The sequence below is a fragment of the Castor canadensis genome, chromosome X, assembly GCF_047511655.1.
Source record: "Castor canadensis chromosome X, mCasCan1.hap1v2, whole genome shotgun sequence".
In the NCBI taxonomy this organism is placed as follows: Eukaryota; Metazoa; Chordata; class Mammalia; order Rodentia; family Castoridae; genus Castor; species Castor canadensis.
The window spans coordinates 125,107,708-125,125,403 of NC_133405.1; the positions used below are offsets into that span (position 1 = coordinate 125,107,708).

General features: G+C 39.9%; 1 protein-coding gene across 12 annotated transcripts in view; it reads left to right on the plus strand.

The window, feature by feature from the left end:
* The first annotated feature begins 2,102 nt into the window (after nucleotides 1-2,102).
* The window catches only part of Rps6ka3 (ribosomal protein S6 kinase A3), a 101,868-nt gene continuing 86,274 nt past the window's right edge, over nucleotides 2,103-17,696 (plus strand). For 11 of the 12 annotated variants that reach the window (XM_074062779.1, XM_074062786.1, XM_074062782.1 and 8 more), the window contains exon 1: nucleotides 2,103-2,455. Coding sequence is in view for 1 of the 12 variants with exons in the window: in XM_020167887.2 (XP_020023476.2) it covers nucleotides 2,387-2,455 (69 nt within the window). In the remaining 11 variants the exon portion in view is untranslated. The remainder of the gene's footprint in view (nucleotides 2,456-17,696) is intronic. The other variant, XM_074062790.1, reaches the window with a different exon arrangement.

Here is a 17,696-nt window from a genome sequence, read left to right on the forward strand (position 1 = left end):
GGAGAGTATTAGACACAATAAACGTCTCTTCAAACTATGTATGTTTTTACTAAAGCAAGAATGTTAACTGGAGTAATTGATCACTGGGGAGCTAATTTACTTTAAACCAACCAAACCGACAAACTCCTTTTCGCCACAAGGAGTGGTAAGGTGGCTTGGAAATGTAAGTGAAAGAGAAATCAGAAGTTCTGTGCATAAGTGGAAAACATACACAACTCCTTATCTTCAAACTTCTGCAAGCTCGTTTTATCTTCGGGAATTAAACAGAGAAGGTGCTGCCAAATTAGTTGAGTTTGGGCCCAGGTTGGATTTGCAGCACCTGAATCAAGTATGTTGAGGGAAGTGACAATAGTATGAGCCAAGTGGCCCCATTTGCCCTGCTGCCCCACACCACGCTGAGCCTGCCTAGTTACTGCCCAACCTGAGCTGCCCCCGAGTCCAAGGCTGAGGGCGAGGGCCCGCAGCAAGGATTTCCTTCTGCCATCTAGGTAAACAGTCGCATCCTCCACGGATGGCCACGGGGTTTTCAGGCCTGGAGCGCACTGAGAAAGGCAGCTAAAGAGCCCTACACCTGCCTCTCCAGGCCTGTCAGCACAGACCTGGCCGGCTGGGTGTGGGTCTCTAATCGCATTCTCACACCTGCGTTAGGGAGGCAGGCGAGGGCTCTCCAGGTGTCTGGGTCCCGGTGTGATGAAAGGAAATTGTTAAAAGGCGTGCACAGGGAGCACAGCGGGGGGACGCGCTGTGATAGCCAGGCGTGGGAGGCTCGGGATGCCTCTGCCGAGGCCTCGGGGACTGAGAAGACAGGCTGGCCAGGAGACTTCCCTTTGCAGGGCGATTAGCCAGGGGCTCCAGTAGCTTTCCACTCAGCCCGGCGACTTTTACACATTTCTGCCCAGGCGCGCACAACGCGCCAGGATACCTGGCTCGATGAACGCGGGGGTCGAACCTTTCCAGGATCGACTCCGGACGCCCGGGCCTCTATCTCCAAGCTCTCCTAGTATTCTGAGGCTCGGTCGCCTTCTGAGGATTGGATTTCCTTAACCCAGGGCTTCCCCATCTTGGGCAGGAGGAGGAGTCACAACCCTTCCCTTCCCTTTCTCCTCCGCCCACTATCAGGCCCATTTAAAAAAAAAAAAAACCTTTTATTTAAAGTCAACAGAGGAGGAGGAACCCCGTGCTCCTGCCTACAAGATATCTTTTGCTAACTTCCCCAGTCTCTGCCGAGAAGGGTAACCTTAAGGAACCTCCCGGTTTTCTCCTTCTTGAAGATTTAAGTAGCACGTGTGAGGGGGAACTGGAAGTCTGGGCTGAAACTCGAGGGCTCTACGCACTTGAGGAGGGGTACTGGAGCAGGGTGGGATGCGACTGACAGGAAAAAAAAATCCCAGTATCAAAAATTTAACACAAGAGGATAAACTTGGAGAGCCTTGAATCAAACCGGGATCACAACCTTCACAGGGCTCCCTTGCACGAAGCCTCCGGAGTCCCGGTCGGAGTAGGGGGTGGGAGATCAGGCGAATGATCAGTCTGTGACCGTGGAGAGGGAGAGTCTTGTGTCCCACAGACCAAGCGCGCAAACACGCACCCCTGCAGGAGAAAAGGGCACTTCACGCCTCCGCCCTGGGTCACAGGCATGGGACTGCGTCCCCAGCGCCTTGCCTGTCTTCCTCCCTAGCTGGGCGGGACCACTGTTCTCATTCCCAAGGAGCCTCCGACCTGCTTGGACTCTTGGCAGCTAAAAGGAGCCCACCTCCTCGCCCCTCCTGCGTTTCCCATTTCTTTCCCCCATCTTCAACCGACGCCCCCAGATCTCTTGGGCTCGCCCTTCCTGAAAGTAGGCGAGGCCGCGAAGCTGAGACGAGCAAGGAAGGGGGTGGGAAAAGGGAGGAGCGGAGCGTGGCGGCCCGGGGCGTGTCTTCCGCTAGCCCCGCCCCCGGGTGCGCGCGGCGGTGGCGGCGGCGGCCCAGCCTCGCTCTGAGAGACAGGTATCGCTTAGGCGCCATGTTGTGAGCGGAAGTAGGGGAGCGCGCGGCGGCGGTGGCTGTTCTGCTGGGAGAGGGCGCGGGAACCGGCGCGGGAGGGGGGAGGTGGAGGGAGGCGGAGCTGTAGTCCCGGCGGCGGAAGGAAGAGAGGAAGAAAGGGGCGAGCCCGGGCAGCCGGCGGCGGCGCGAGGCTCTCGCTCGGTGCGCGAGCGTCTGTGTCCAGGCGCTTGGTTTTCGGGCGATCAGGGTCGGCGTCGAGCTCTCTCTGGGGCCGCTGCCGCTGCTGCTGTTCTGCTGGTGCTTGTGCCGCTGCCGTGGGTCTCGGGCGGCGACAGAGCGGGGCCGGCCGCGGGGCGGGCGGGGAGGGAGGAGGTGGTGAAGGCGGCGGGCCGGGGGGGAAGATGCCGCTGGCGCAGCTGGCGGACCCGTGGCAGAAGATGGCTGTGGAGAGCCCGTCCGACAGCACTGAGGTGAGTGCAGCCGGGTGGCTAGGGCCGGCGCGCCCCCTCCCTGCGTCCCTGCCGGCTCGCTCTCCCGGAGGAGCTGCCCATTCCGCCCCTTCTCCTCTGCTCGGGTCTTTCCCCCCCGGTTCAGGATTCCGGTTTGGGTTGTTGGGGTTGGTCTGTTTACCCGTCTATCTATTCCTCCCACTCACACCCTCACCTCCTTCCCTCGCTTTGGGGTCTGCCGGTGTGGTGGCGCGTGGGGTTTGGAGTGGGCGCTGAGGCTTTGCAAGAAGCCGATTTTAATCAAGTTGCGTGGGGGAAGCAGGAGGCTGAGCGGGGGCCGGCAAGGAGTTGGGAAGTTTAGCCCTGCCGGGTCGGGGGCTTCCAGGACCTTGGAGACTTTGGGGGATGAGAGCGGGATATGGGTTAGGGGTTCAACCTGGAGCTGAGACTCCAGTGCGGCCGAGGGAGGAGGTTGCCGAAGTGAGACGCGCGCGCGGGGGCAGGGATAGGGGTGGAGACCCATGGGGGTTTCGAGTACGGGGTGCAGGACTGCCGAGGGTCCCCCACACACACACCAGTAGTCTGCCACAGCGCTTTCTGCTGCTGCAAAGGAAAAAGTGGAAGCCTCAGGTTCTCCACTCCCTACTCCCCATTTCTGAGGTCGCTGAATCCGAGAACCCCGTCCCTGCGAGTTTAACTTGAGTTTCCTGTCCGTGGAGGTGAGCGGGTGATCTTTCAAGGAGATCAGCGGCCGCTGTAAAGGGCTTTCTGGTTTTCCTCGCCCGGGATCTGGTGACCGTCCCCAAGACACCCACCCGAGTGTCAAAAACTCAAACAGTATACCCAAAAGGGACAAAACAGAATTTCCCCGGACACATCACAGCATTGCGCTTTTCGCAGCCGCCCCTGTCCCAGAACCAACTTGGGGTCTGCGAAAATAATCCAGGGTATCGGCGCTCCTCTCCGGAGTGAAAATCAATTCCTGATGGTGGCAAGTCTGTGATTCTTCCTTGTCGACTTTTTGCTGCCTTCTATCCTCACAGCGGACTTCGGGGGATTACAGGCTGATAGGCTGCGTGTGTGTAATAGTTACGGAGTTAGTGACCCCATTTCTGGAAAGCATGACTGAAACGCGGGGGTGGAATGGGGCAGGCTCTGCCCTGCCGGCCTCCAGCCTCCGCAGTGTGAGAGGTGGATAGGGTTACTGGTTACGTCAGTAAAACCAAAGCTCACTTTGCCCTGAGATGCGGGACACTTGCGTTCTCGGGTATGATGGAGGGGGAGGGGGATCAGTTCAAATCGCTTTTTCAGTTTCTCCGAGTCACCTCTACTGCTATATAAAAATATTAACTTGTTCTTCTTAAGGCAGGCAGAGTTGGAATAGTGCTTAGGATTGATTGGTGCTTGATATTTTGCTACTTGGATAATGCTTTTTTAAAACCTAAACTAAATGGTGTTCTTCAATAAGAAAGATATTGATGTGCTACTTTTGAAAAAGGAAAAGCAGGAAAAAAAATCGTATTTTTAAAGACTGGCAGAATTATAAGAATTTCATTTAAAATTGTTAGCTAATACTAATACTGTAAATCTATAAGACTACAAGAAAGTCAAATTTAGAATGTTTAATTATCCATTGAACAGCATGAAAAACGGTGTGCCAGTGGCCTCTCTTCATTTTTTCCTTTAGAAGAATTTTTACATCGAAAATACAGCTTTTTACGATTAATAAAATGTTCTCGAGGTGCTAAACTTGTGAAAGAAATTGAATTAGCTTTGAGCCTGATTTTTAGATACAGACATTAACAATTGCAACTCAAAAGTAGTTCACATTTCTGCTTGGCGTGTATCAATGTGTAGGGGGAAGCCATTTAAATTTCCACTTTATCTTTTTTCTATACAACATGCATTTGAATAAGGAAGGTGCAAAACTATTACTTATTCAGCATCTACTATATGCCAGATAACAGTGCTACTCATGCTATTTGATTTTATCCTTCCTATGATCCCCGTTGTTACAGATTAGGAAACCCAATTTAGTAGTTAAGGGCACAAACATTATAAATAATTAAAGGCAAAGCCATAATTCAAAGCCAGATGAATACAACTCATGTGGTTTTACTTTATGTTAAGGTAGCTGCTTCAAATCTTCTGTGGATAAATTCAGGGTATAAATATACCAGTAGTTAGAAGTCATGTATTTTTCAGAAACAAAGTATTATAAGTGATCACATTTGGTAAAGCCATGCTGTTTGAGTAGCTCATGTTTTCCAAAACCATGCAGATAGGATTCCACAATTTGCCATTTCAAAGAATTTCCTTGCTATTCTGTCATAAGGTTTGTCAAACAGAGCCAGCCCTTTGCCTAAATTTATTAAAATTAAGACTTAACAAATCGCCTTTAGATGTTTTAGTTCCTTTGGTTGTTCAGCTGTTTCAAGTTACTTCTGATACAAGTTGGAAGTATTGAAGCCAGGGAGGGAGGGGTTGAGAGTTTTCACTCATAGGTCCACACTGATAACCATTATTATGCCATCTCCTCCCCCAGTAGATTCAGATCAGGGAACAACTGTGTATTACCAGAGTGAGATCCTGGGTTTTTTAATGGGCATTTCCTTAAGCAAATATGCCAAACTTTTTCTCTCCATACTAAAAGAGTTCAGGGTTGATCTATATAGGCATTTACATTTATGATTTCATCCTTAGTAGACTGTGAACTTTTGAAAGCAGAGATTTTTTTTTCTCTCTCCAAATCTGCAGCATTTAACACAATGCCTGGCACAAACGCATTATGGACTCAATAAATGTCTGCTGAATGAATCACGAAGGTTAGGAATAGGGTGAATACGAATCTTATCTCTGTTCTTATCGTTATAGTCATAGATTGAAATATGAACAATTTTAAAGACCTGAGTGTCTCACTAAAAACACAGGCAGTATCTTCATTCTTTTACACCACTAGCCTTCCTGCGTTAAGACCTCACACAAGTTTCAGGGTGTTCAAAAGAAAAAGAAACAACAACAACAAAAAACCCTTGTGGTTGAACTGAAACATGGGTCAGAACATGATGGGCTAGAACTAGGCCAAATGTTTAAAGAAGCAAATTTAGGATAATAAAGGAAGTACTATGTAAGCAAAGTAAGGGTTGATGCAAGATAAAAAACAAAATCACTTCCTACATGGTCTAGGTAAATTCAGAACGCTCTAATGAATTGTTTAAAGATGCAAGTACATTTTTTGAATAGTTGACTGTTTAGGTGCTGGGTATCAAGGAATTGTGCCTCTTTTTGTTCTACAAATTCCTTGCCACTGTTTTCAGGGACAACATTTACTAGATCATAAGCCTGACAGAGAGTAATACTTTTTCTCAGTTGCAGTGGAATGGGTATAAATGATAGTAAATCTAAACAGTCTTCAAAAATAATAAATTTAAGGAGGTTATTTTTGCTCTATAGAAATATGTTAAATAAAAATAGTCACAATACAATGTATTTACATAATGTAAACTATGTATTTTATACAATGTGTTGCATAAAAATAATCACCTTGACTTCCAATAACAAGTATCTAAAAGGCATTAAAAACTATTAACTCTATAAATAAAAAACTACATAAGTAAAAAATGAGACCCTTGTATTGGAAATCATTTTGAGTGAGTATGCAGCCATTTTTAGTCTCAAAAGATTACATAGTATTCTTTAGTATAATATATAATACAGTACAGAAATTCTGTAATGTTTCTACTGCATCAATATTATATAGGTTTCTTATATTTTATAGGGAAAATGTTCTATTAAACTATAATTATTGATTTCGAAAAAATGTTTTATTAAGTTCCTTTTCCTGTTTCATTTTTACCACTTTTCAGGTTTTTTTCTTTCCCCCAAGTGAAGATCTGAGGAGAGGACAGGTATTGTTACATGTCAACTGTGACACATTGCTGAACACTTCATTGTTTTCAGTGATTGTGATATGGCAGGGTTTTTGCTTTTTTTTTTTTTTTTTAAATCTAGGAAAGTGCATTATTTTGGCAGCTTGATCCTGTACTACTGGGGTAAACCAAAATGTTAAACTTCCTGTTCTCATTTAAATTTTAAGAAAAAGATAAAAATTTTTATCTCAAGTATAACCAGACCTCTTTTTTCTTTAGTACGTTTCTGGAAATCACGTTAAGTATATTTTATTTCATATAAGAAGAATGGCATAATAAAGATGTGCACTCCTGACGAAGGACTTGACATTTGATTAATTATGAAAAGAGTAAAAAAATACATACCAAATCATTTACCCAGAGGTCTGAATTGTAGAATTAAGATTTTTTTTTAATTTTATCATCCACTAAAATAAATCATACCTTTGTCACAGTTAACAAGATTTGCTCTATACTTCCATGGTTAGGGGCATGTGATCTGTCAGGCTGCAAATGATAGGTGAGATCAGAGTGATTCAGTTCACCCAGTGCAGATTAAATGGTTTAGACCCAGTAGTTCAGATTATAATGAAGGTTAGTGGTCTCCCTAAGTAATGCATAAGTATAATAAGTGCTCAGCTGTTTGTGTATTTTGGTGGATAACAAGTTTTAAAGCATTGCAATAGAGTTGTGTACACACAGGCACACACTCACCATTTCCCTAATTCACATAATAGAAAAAAAATGAGTGACTGCATTTTTTTTTTGGCAGTACTGGGGTTTGAACTCAGGGCTTCCTATCATTTGAGCCATACACTCAGCCCAAGTAATTATATTTCAATACCTAGCATTAGATGTCCTCCTCTTTCCACCCATAACTAAGTTTCCACAGGTAACTTAGTTACCTGTGTCATTTATCTGGAACAAATAATAGACCACAGATACTCTGATTTATCTGTTTAATACTAAAAAACATTAAATGCAAAGGAAAAGCAAACCATAACTCTTACTCATTAAGTAAAATGTGCCAATATTTGACAAAAGAAACAAATATATACATATTAGAAAACAAGTTCGGAAGAAAATAAACCCCTATAATCATTTATTGCATTTGGCCTATTTTAAGTGAATATAGTAGTTATTTTTAAGTATTTCAGTTTTACTTATCTCCTTAACATTAGAAAGAACTTTGTAGGATAATTTGGATTAATGTCAAAGTATTAAAGAACTATAAGCTTTGAAGCCATAAAGACCTGTGTTTGAGTTCTGGCTGTTCACTTAACTTTGTAACCTTATGCAAGTTATTTCTTGTCTCTTTAAAATAGAGATGAAATAATATCTATTTCATAGAGTTGTGAGAATTAAGTGAAACAATAATGTACATAGAACACTTGTACACATGATCTAAATGTTGAATAAATAAGTCTTACAATGAATCACTTCTTTTAAAGAACTATCTAAGAAAGTTCTTTGTTTTTTCTCTAGGATATTTTTTTCCAGAATCAAGCAGAGTGATTAAAATGATTTATTTGGTTGATCTGTTTAATCAGAATCATTGTAGAATCTGAATATACTTGCAAGGGTAAGGTGAACAGAAGTTTCTTGATCTACCCTTTATATGTTGTTCCTTTCCCAATACTGTCATTAAAAGGGGAAAAATAAATATTCCTTGTGAAGAATATTTAAGGAAGAAGGAGAAGTGTGTTCACATTTTAACATTGCTCAAATTGGAAGATGTCTTGCAATCTGTGGCATGTCATAGTTTAATTAGCACTGTTTTTTTCCTTAGTGATATTTTACACATGATGGTGTCTTAAATCAATGAAATATGGTACACCCTGTATATCAACCTGTGTCTGTGAAGATATGGCTAAAGTTAATATACAGCACCAATAGGTAGAATTTTCATTTTTTCTAAAAAACAAAAATCAAAACAAAATATGCACACCTTTATATGTTAGGGGCAGTCAGTTCTGTTTATTTCATTTTTAAGGAAATAAACTAATATAACTCCCTGTTGCTATAAATACGTATTTATTTTGGTTATTTGAATATGCCACGAATAACTGGGGTTATCGGTCTAGAAATGTGATAATTTTGATTTTGTCTGTTGGTATTGGTACTTAAGAAACATTAAATACTACATAATATTTTTCAAATAGAGAAGTCTCTGGAGATGTGATATTAAAAGATGTATCTGTGCCCTGACAATTACTTCCCCTCCAAAAAAACCAAGAGAGCATGACATAATCAAATAAGTTTGGGAAATATGGAGTTAAACAAGATTTAAGTAATGTCCTTACTGCATATCTTCTTAGTACTTTTAAGATGATACTGTACACAGCAAATCTGCAAAATGGAGCCCACAGCATTTGAGACTTCTGTGTCAGAACCCCTTCTTCATGAACCATTTACTGACAATCTCAAAAGGACATAAGTACTTTACAGAATACAACTTTGAGAACTCCAATAACTATAATAATAGATAACTTGATCTATTACCTGGAAATGAGCTATTATGTTTAATTGACTATGTTGATGCTTCTTGCTTTAACCACCAAGAGTTTTCATTTCATTTTGAAGTGGAATCTTTCTAAATACGATTGTACAATACTTTCCAACTTAATTAGTGAACTAAAAATTTAAATATAATTTAAGAATTTTAAATAATTTAAACTTTTTAATTTAGTTTTCTGATATTTATTGGCCATATTCTTTAATAACAAGCTAATTACTTCTAAATGGCCCCTACATTGACTTGCTGTGTTATGTCTAATATTCATAGTTTTAAAAAAATTCTCTTATACCATTTTATTCTGTCAGTCTGCCTACCTCTTACCATTCTCTTTTTTTTTAAATTAATTGTTTATTACTTAACAGGTACTAGAGAACAGATAGCTAGGACTTAATAATAATTTGATACAGCCATTTTTATCTTCTGAATATTTGGCCTCATGTTTAAAAAAATTTCACCAAATAATATAAAATAGTGTCTTAACCCTTTTATTAGTCTCTGCTCATCATGTATACACACCTCTGGGGCCAGGAGTATTTATTGGGCACATCACCTAACAATTGGTGATTTTATATTTTGACAGATGATAAAAGAATGGCTCAATTACTGGCATTAGCTGCTCTGCATATATACCTTCCTCTCTTGAATATGACCTAGAAAGTGAATGTGAATTAACTAAAGAACAGGGAGCTGCAAGATGGAATTCTAGCCTACTGCCCCACCTGGAGTTAGTTTTCTACATTGTGACTTGGTTTTTTGTTGTTGTTGTTGCTCTCATGAAATAGTGCTAGTTTCCTCAATTATTAGGTATCCTATGTGTGGATATAAATCCAAAAGCACCTTTAGATTTCTTGTCATTCTATAGTATAAATAGAATCAAAGCCATAGTACATTAAATGGAATTTCCCCACTTGAACTAACATACCCATACTCTCTTACACACTTTAAAAACTAGTTATGTTTTGTCCACCATATACATTGATTTTTATATCATCTTACATATGATTTATCTTTAAATCTGACCTGGTCATCTGGATTTATGTGAGCTTAGCTCTAATCCTTTGGTCTACAAAGCTTGTTATAGAAAACTTAGTTCAGTCATTTGATATGTGTTAGAAGCAGATGTCAAATGATAGCCTGAAGCAAAAGATCATTTTGACATTAACAGATTGAACTGCATCTCGTGTGCAGTAGTTGGAGAGAAATCTTCTAGAAATCTTGTAAAACCTATAGTAAAATCCTCAGCTACCTAAAATGTTATTTCAGTTCTTTACATTTAGGAGGAGAGGCAGCTACCTGAAAACAATATAAAATAATAATTTACTTTTAAAAGCTGGATGAGTGATGTTTAGTACAATATTAATTAGTAGTAGATTCTTGAGCATTTGAAATGTGGCCAGTGTGACTGAAGAACTGAAATTTTTTTCATTCTGGGCGTGGAATCCAGGACCTCAAGTATGCTAGGCAAGTACTTTACCACTCAACCAAGTTCCCAGCCCTGAAATTTTAGTTTAAGTTGAATTTAAATAGTCACCAGTGGCTATTTGATGTCATATTGAATAGGGTAATCCTAGATTGTAGAATTTGTATAAGTTGAAAGCCCCCCCGCTTTTTTTTTTTTAACCTATACTGGTGTTTTTTCAATTCTACTTTACATTTGTATTTTGAAATGAATAGGCTAAAGCTTGATACACTTTTTCAAATGTGTCTTATCTCTTTCCTACCCTGAAGTTTTTGATAAACCCTTTTAGATGGTGGTACACACCCCACAAATAACCATCCTGTTCTTTCTGCTTTACTGGTTTTCCAGTGGTATGTCTTATTCAATTGATGACCCTGAAGCATAGGGGGAATTTAGTTATCAAAAACTGTTGCAAGTATAGGGTCAGGCATAGTGGCTCATGCCTGTAATACCAGCTACTTGAGAGATGGAGATCAGGAAGATCACAGTTTGAGGCCAGCCAGGACAAAAAGTTATGGAGACTCCATCTCAACACACAAGCCAGGTATAGTGTTTCACATCCATGATCTCAGCTATGTAGGAGACATAGCTAGGGGGATCGTGTTTCAAGTCTGGCCTCAAACAGCATAAGACTTTATCTGAAAAATAAAAAACAAAAAGAGCTGGGGGTTTGATTCAAGTGGTATGGTGCTTAGATCCCGTGAGTTCAAACCCCCGTATCCCCAAAACATTTTTAAATTTGCAATTATAAGCTTCCTTTTGTGGTCTAAGCTTGTGAATAGAGATCTAAAGTAACAAGAATAATGTCTCAGGGTAGAAAAATACATAATTTTCTTCTATGTTATTGGATTAAAAAATTACTGCAAGATAATTTTTTTAAATGTTGCATTCTGTTCACTAATATGCTAATTAAAAACTGTAAAAGTAGGTTTATATATCTTAGAATATGAAAGTGTTTAAAAATTTTTTTAGCATACAGTTTTAGAACCAAGAACAATTTAGCCCTATTTATTTATTTATTTATTTATTTATTTATTTATTGTGTTGGTGGTGTTAGATTTGAACTTAGGGTCTTGCACTTGCTAGGCAGACACTCCTTCACTTGAGCTATGCCCTCAGCCCATGGTTGGTTGGTTTTGAAACAGGGTCTTTTTTTTTTTTTGAACAGGGTCTTGTTAATGTAGCTCAGGATATCCTTGAGCTTGCTGTGTAGCCAGGGCTGCCCTTGAACTCACAATCCTCCTGCCTCAGTCTCTGAAGTGTTGGGATGACAGAAAATTTAGTAAAATCAGTATTACTCTCCAAATACAGTGTGTCTTGAGAAAATCCATTTGACATTATATAGAGAAATGCTCTGCTATTGCTAAACAGCTGTCTTAAAAGTGAAACAAAATGTCTTATTTTAAGAAAAAAGGAGAGGCTGCATAGACATTACTTAACAGTGCTCCTTGCACAAGCTCTTAGGTGTATGTTTAAGTAAATGTGCTCTGTTATTTGCACCTTATTAAAATATTTCCTGTTTGTACTTGCATCCCCTTTTCACAAAAATCTATTTGAAGCTGGGTATGGTGGCTCACACCTATAATCCTAGCTATTAGGGAGGCAGAAATCACGAGGATTGTGGTTTGAGGCCAACCTGGGCAAAAAGTTAGCCCCCATCTCAATCAATATTTGGAGTGGTGTAGCGTGCCTGTAATCCCAGCTGTGTGGGAAACATAAATAGAAGGATCACAGTCCAGGCAAAAGTGTGAGCCCTTATCTCAAAAGCAAACCAAAAAGGGCTGAGGGGGCTGGCAGAGTGACTCAAGTGGTAGAGTGGTTCCCTAGCAAGTGTGAGGTCCTGAGTTCAAACCTCAGTACCACAAAAAGTGGGGGGGAGCTGTGGGTGTGATTCAAGTGGTAGAGCACCCGCCTACCAAGCTCGAAACCCTGAGTTCAAATGCCGGTACCACCAAAAGTAAAATTTATCTGATATACTCCTTCAAAGTGCCAGAAAACAGGATCTAGCTCATCTCAAAAACAATTGTCTTGCTATAGTAAAAGAAAAGGAAATTTAAAAGTTACATAGTCATTGGATTTTTTTCTTTAGACTTTTAAGCTGTTAGGTCAAATAGCTCTAATTTTTAAGTTGAAATATAATTTATATACTATAAAATTCACCCTTATAAAGTGTACAATTCATTGGTATTTAATATATTCAGAGAATTGTGCAACCATCACCGCTATCTAATTCTAGGACATTTCCATTACCCCAAGAAGAAATGCTGTACTTTTTAGCAGTCACTCCCTGTTTCCCCCTTCTCCCAGTCTCTGGCAACCACTAATCTTCTTTCTACCTCTGTAGATTTGCGTATTCTGGACATTTCATACTAATGGAATCCTGCAATATGTGGCCTTTGTCTCTGGTGTCTTTTGCCATGATGTATTTAAGGCTCTTCTGTGCTATCAACATGTATTAATGCTTAATTCTTTTTATAGCTAATAATACATTCTATGGATATGCTGCATTTTTGTTTATCCTTTTCTTGGTTGATTGATTTTGAGTTGTTTCTATTTTTTTACTATTATGAATAATGCTAACATGAACATTTGAGTACAAGTTTTTGTATGTTCATGTTTTCAATTCTTTCTTGTACCTAGGAATGGAATTGCTTAGTTATGTTTAATATTTTGAGAAACTGCCATATTTTTCCAACTTAACTGTAGCATTTTCCATTCCTACTAGCAGTGTATGCGAGTCCCAGTTTTTCCACCTCATCCCCAACATGTGTTGCTTTTTCTTTTTACTGTAGTCATTCTAGTGGGTATGAAGTGGTATCTCGTTGTTTTGATTTGCATTTCCCTAATGACTGTGATGTTAAGAATCTTTTCATGTGTTTACTGTCCATTCGTATACATAATTCTTGTATTTAATTTGTTAGTGATTTGGGAACTTAGATGGAGTTTTCTTCTAATAGTGATATTAGAAATTCCTTTATATGTGTATTTCTTCTCAGAAAACTTAAGTTTGATATGTATTTTTAAAGATTTTTTCATTTTTAGATGTGATACAGAGCTTTTCCTAGAACAGTGGTCTTTCAGCAGGTACATAGAGCCCTGGGTTCTATGAATGTGCCTTAGAATGCCTCATCACGAGGGGTACCTCTTCTCTCAGCCAGAGTAGTGTTCCCAGAGGAAAATATAGAGTTAAAGATTAGTTATAGGCAGGAAGCAAAGATGGAGGTAGTAATGGAGTCTCCTCAGCCTTGTTATTATTATTCTGTAGTTTATTAAATAAAAAAATAGTAATTTATTGAAAATCGAAACAACAGATCTAAAGTCTGTGAAATTAAATGTAAATCAATGTAATTGAATTATTTTTAAGAATCCATCTCAAAGTGGGATAGATAAACAGGTGTTTTGTTTGAAGAAGTAAGTGTGCAAACAAGATTCCACTTGCCTTCTTTCCTTCAAGTTCCTGGTGGCTACTGGTAAAACTCAAGAGGAATAACTCACAATGGATTTTGATATCAATGAAGGACATTGCTTAAAGAGAGAAATGTCATAAGCAAGTTAAAAGTAAGATTTGCCTTGAATTAATAAAGAGGAACTTACAAATTAGTTTTAAAATGATCTTTCTCCTCCTGGCCCTTTTGAGTATGTAGAGTACTAGGCAATAATTAGTAGAATTATTTCCTTTGGAATATTATAATCTGAAAATACCAGGTTGTCCAGACAGAGAGCCAAATAACATGAAACAAGGTAAATTAGGAATAATAAAAAACATATAATTGAATTTTGAGAGGGAAATGATCTATAATGTTGCAAATTTTTCATAGTGCATTTTAACTACAATGTGGAAAACAAGAATGTAAGTGTCATTTTCAATTTAAAAATCACAACTTCAGGTCTGCCAAGATGGAGGAACCCTATTCCTCTAGATCCTCCCTCTCACCTTAAAAGACTCAGACATAATAGAACAGATAAGCACAGGCACTTAACCATGAAGAAGAGGGGAGACTGCCTGTGGACCTTGGGACTCAAGAAATAACACAAGTATTGAGTTCCCTGGGTTCTCTTGTTGCTTCCTATACATACTAGACAGGGTGCTATAAAAACAACAGGAACAGAAAGAGCTCCAAGAAATTCCCATTCATTTTAGTCAAATAACTGGGGAAAGAATATTCACCCTACTCTAGCCAAACACCCACTCTACCCCATTCAATAAGTTAGTGCTCTGACTCCCCAACCCAATGGTGTTGGCGGCTGGAGAAAGGAACCTAATCATTCATTCCCTGCCTAGCAAAATCTGGCAGCTCTTTGGTTCCCCCTGCTGGTTTTGGCTGACTGGGCAAGGAGCTGATGATCTCTTAATACTCTGACCCCTGTCAAAAGAGGTTGTGCTCTCCCCAGGGTACTGTTGCAGAATCCAGCAGCAAGTTGAGCCTCCAAGCCAACCCCCACACTAATGAGACTTAATGAGGTGGTATGAAGCAGGGATACTCCATACTAAGCCTCTACCCTCACCCAACATCAAGTTGGAGGTAGGATACTAATCACTGCTTCCTACCTTCACTGAAGTCAGTGGGGCCCAGGGGACAGCTGAGCCTCCACCCCCATCTGTCAGGAGATGGAACTAGTTGGCACTTCACTCCCCCTTCTCTCCTTCCCTTTGTTAGTCCCCCAAAATCAGGGCCCTTTGGGAAGCCCGGCTTTTGATTCTGTCGTGCACCAACAAAGAAGTATGAGTCATTCATCTTTCTCCTTCCCTGTCATGAGTAGGGCCCAGGGGGAGCAGAACTTGCATCCTACTCAGAAAGAACTAGGGAATACAGGTTGGCGCTCCACTCTCTGGGACCAGGAGTAGTGCTGAGCTTCTGTCTCACCCTACAACAAAGCATTTGAGTCATTGTGCCCCTTTTACCTGGATGGTCTTAATGGAACCCAAAGAGGTACTGAACATACACACTCACTCTGTCCTCATACTGCACCTCAACAGGAGGATACCCTGCCAAAAAAGATTAATGGACATAAGTCACTTATACCAAAAACCAGGAAAATAGGAGAGAGAAAAGACAGTTAGCAGACACCAACACTGATAATTCAAATGTTGAAATTATCTGACCAGGATTTTAAAGCAGCAATTGTTAAAAAAAAAAAAAAACCTTAAGTGAACCATCATAAACACACTTAAAACAAATGAAATGTGTCTCAGAAAAGTAGAAGAAACAAATGGACATTTAGAACTGAAAATAAAATGACTGAAATAAGCTGAGTCGATAGAAGAACGGAGATGACTGAAAACTGTATAATGTTGAAGATAGAGCGATAGAAAATATCTGACCCAAACAACAGAAAAAAATACATTGAGGGAAAAAGTGAACAGAACTTTAAGGGGTCTGGGGTTAACAAAATGCTTAGATTTCATGTCATCATAAGTCTCAAAGAAGAAAATGGACCTAAAGAAATTTAATGACTAAAATGTCCCCAAATGTGGCAAAAGACACAATCCTACAGATTACAGAAGCTAAATGAACTCCAAACATGATAATTCCAAAGTAATCCACTCCCAGACTCAACAAAATCAAATTTCTAGGATTTGGTATTGTTTAGTGGGTATAGGATTTCAGTTTTGTATGATTGGTTGCACAACAGTGTGAATATACTTAATGTTAAGCTGTACACTTAAAATTATTAGGATGATAAATTTATATATTACAATTTAAGTTTTTAATCAAATTTTTGAAAATTAAAGATGATCTTTAAAGCAGCTAGTGAGAAATGAGCAGCTACCTATAGGGAGTGACTTACATGACAACAGATTTCCCATATGAATCTCTGGAAGCACACCTTTTATAAGCTCTCCCCCAAAAAAGAACTGTTAACCCAGAATTCTATACCCAGTGAAAATATCCTTCAGGCATGAGGGTGAAATCAAAGCAGTCTCATGAAAACTAAGAATTTGTCAGTAGCAGACCCTGAAAGAATGGCTAAAGGTAGTTCTTCAGACTGAAAGGAAATGATAAAGGGAAGCTTAAAACACCAAGAACAAAGAATGACATGAATTTACAATTTCTCCCAGAAGATAGAAGGGGAGGGAGACTACTTCACAATTATGAGATCAGTTAAATGCCAAAACCCAAAGACAGTGCAGAAAGTATAGAACAGCATCCCTCAAGAACATAAGTACAGAATCCCCAACAAAATATTAGCCAAAAAAAAAAGAAAAGCTGCAGCAACATACATATAAGAATTATATACCACAATCAAGCAAGTTTTATTCCAAAGTGAGACAGTATTCAAGAATCATTCAGGGTAGTGCAGCATAATAAAAGGTTGAAGAAGAAAAATCATATATTAGTGTAGAAATGCATTTGGCTAAATTAAACATTTGAAAAACTCAGCAAACTAGAAAGAGGAACTTTTGCAACTTGGTAAGAATGACAAAAACAGCTGGTGGGATGGCTCACGTGGTAGAGTGCCTGCCTTGCAAGCATGAGGTCCTGATTTCAAACCCCAGTGCTGCCAAAAAAAAATGTAAGAGTGACAAAAATCCCACAGATATCATAGTGGTGAAAAACAATGCTTATCTCTTAAGAGCAGGAATAAGGTAAAGATGTCCACTCTCACAGCTGCTATTCAGCGTAGGCCTGGAAGTTCTTACCAGCATAATAGGCAAGAAAAGGGAATAAAAGGTATGCATTTTTTTCTATTAGGATATATTAGTTGTACAAAGGGGTTTTAGTTTATGACATTTCTGTACATGCATACAGTGTACTTTGATTTGCCCCAATTGCTCTTTTCTTGTCTCCCTTTCACCCCTTTTAGCCAATTATAATAGATTTCACTATTCTGTCTTCATACATGCATACAAAGTACTTCGATCATAATCCCCCCATAGCCTTTCTTTTTGCCGCCCCCCCATACTGGTGGTTCTCTCCAACTAGTCTTTTTATGGATAAAGAAACCACAACTCAAAGAGGCTTAGGGGCTTGCCCACAGTCTTCAAATCTACGCTGGCTAAGGTTCTATAGAACTCATGGATTATAAATACCAGAAAAACGTGACTTTTCCAGGGTCATACCAGTTTCTAGAAATTTAGTAGCAAAACATGTTTACTTTTTTGAGGAGTTGATGTGATTCAAAATGTATACAATCAGTGATATGTGAGAAAAATAAACTATAACTTTCAGAACATGTTGTATTAAAGAAAAACTGGTTTTCCCCACTTCTGTTATGAAATTTTATGAAGAGATAAATGAGCATAGGTAGATCCCTGCATGTCAACTCTAATGATGATGTAACAGCATTTCTAAGTACAAATAGTAGGAACGCTGGATTTGGACTTTGGTTCAGTTATTTTTTTTTCTGCAAACTAAATAGCTCAGTGATCTTGGA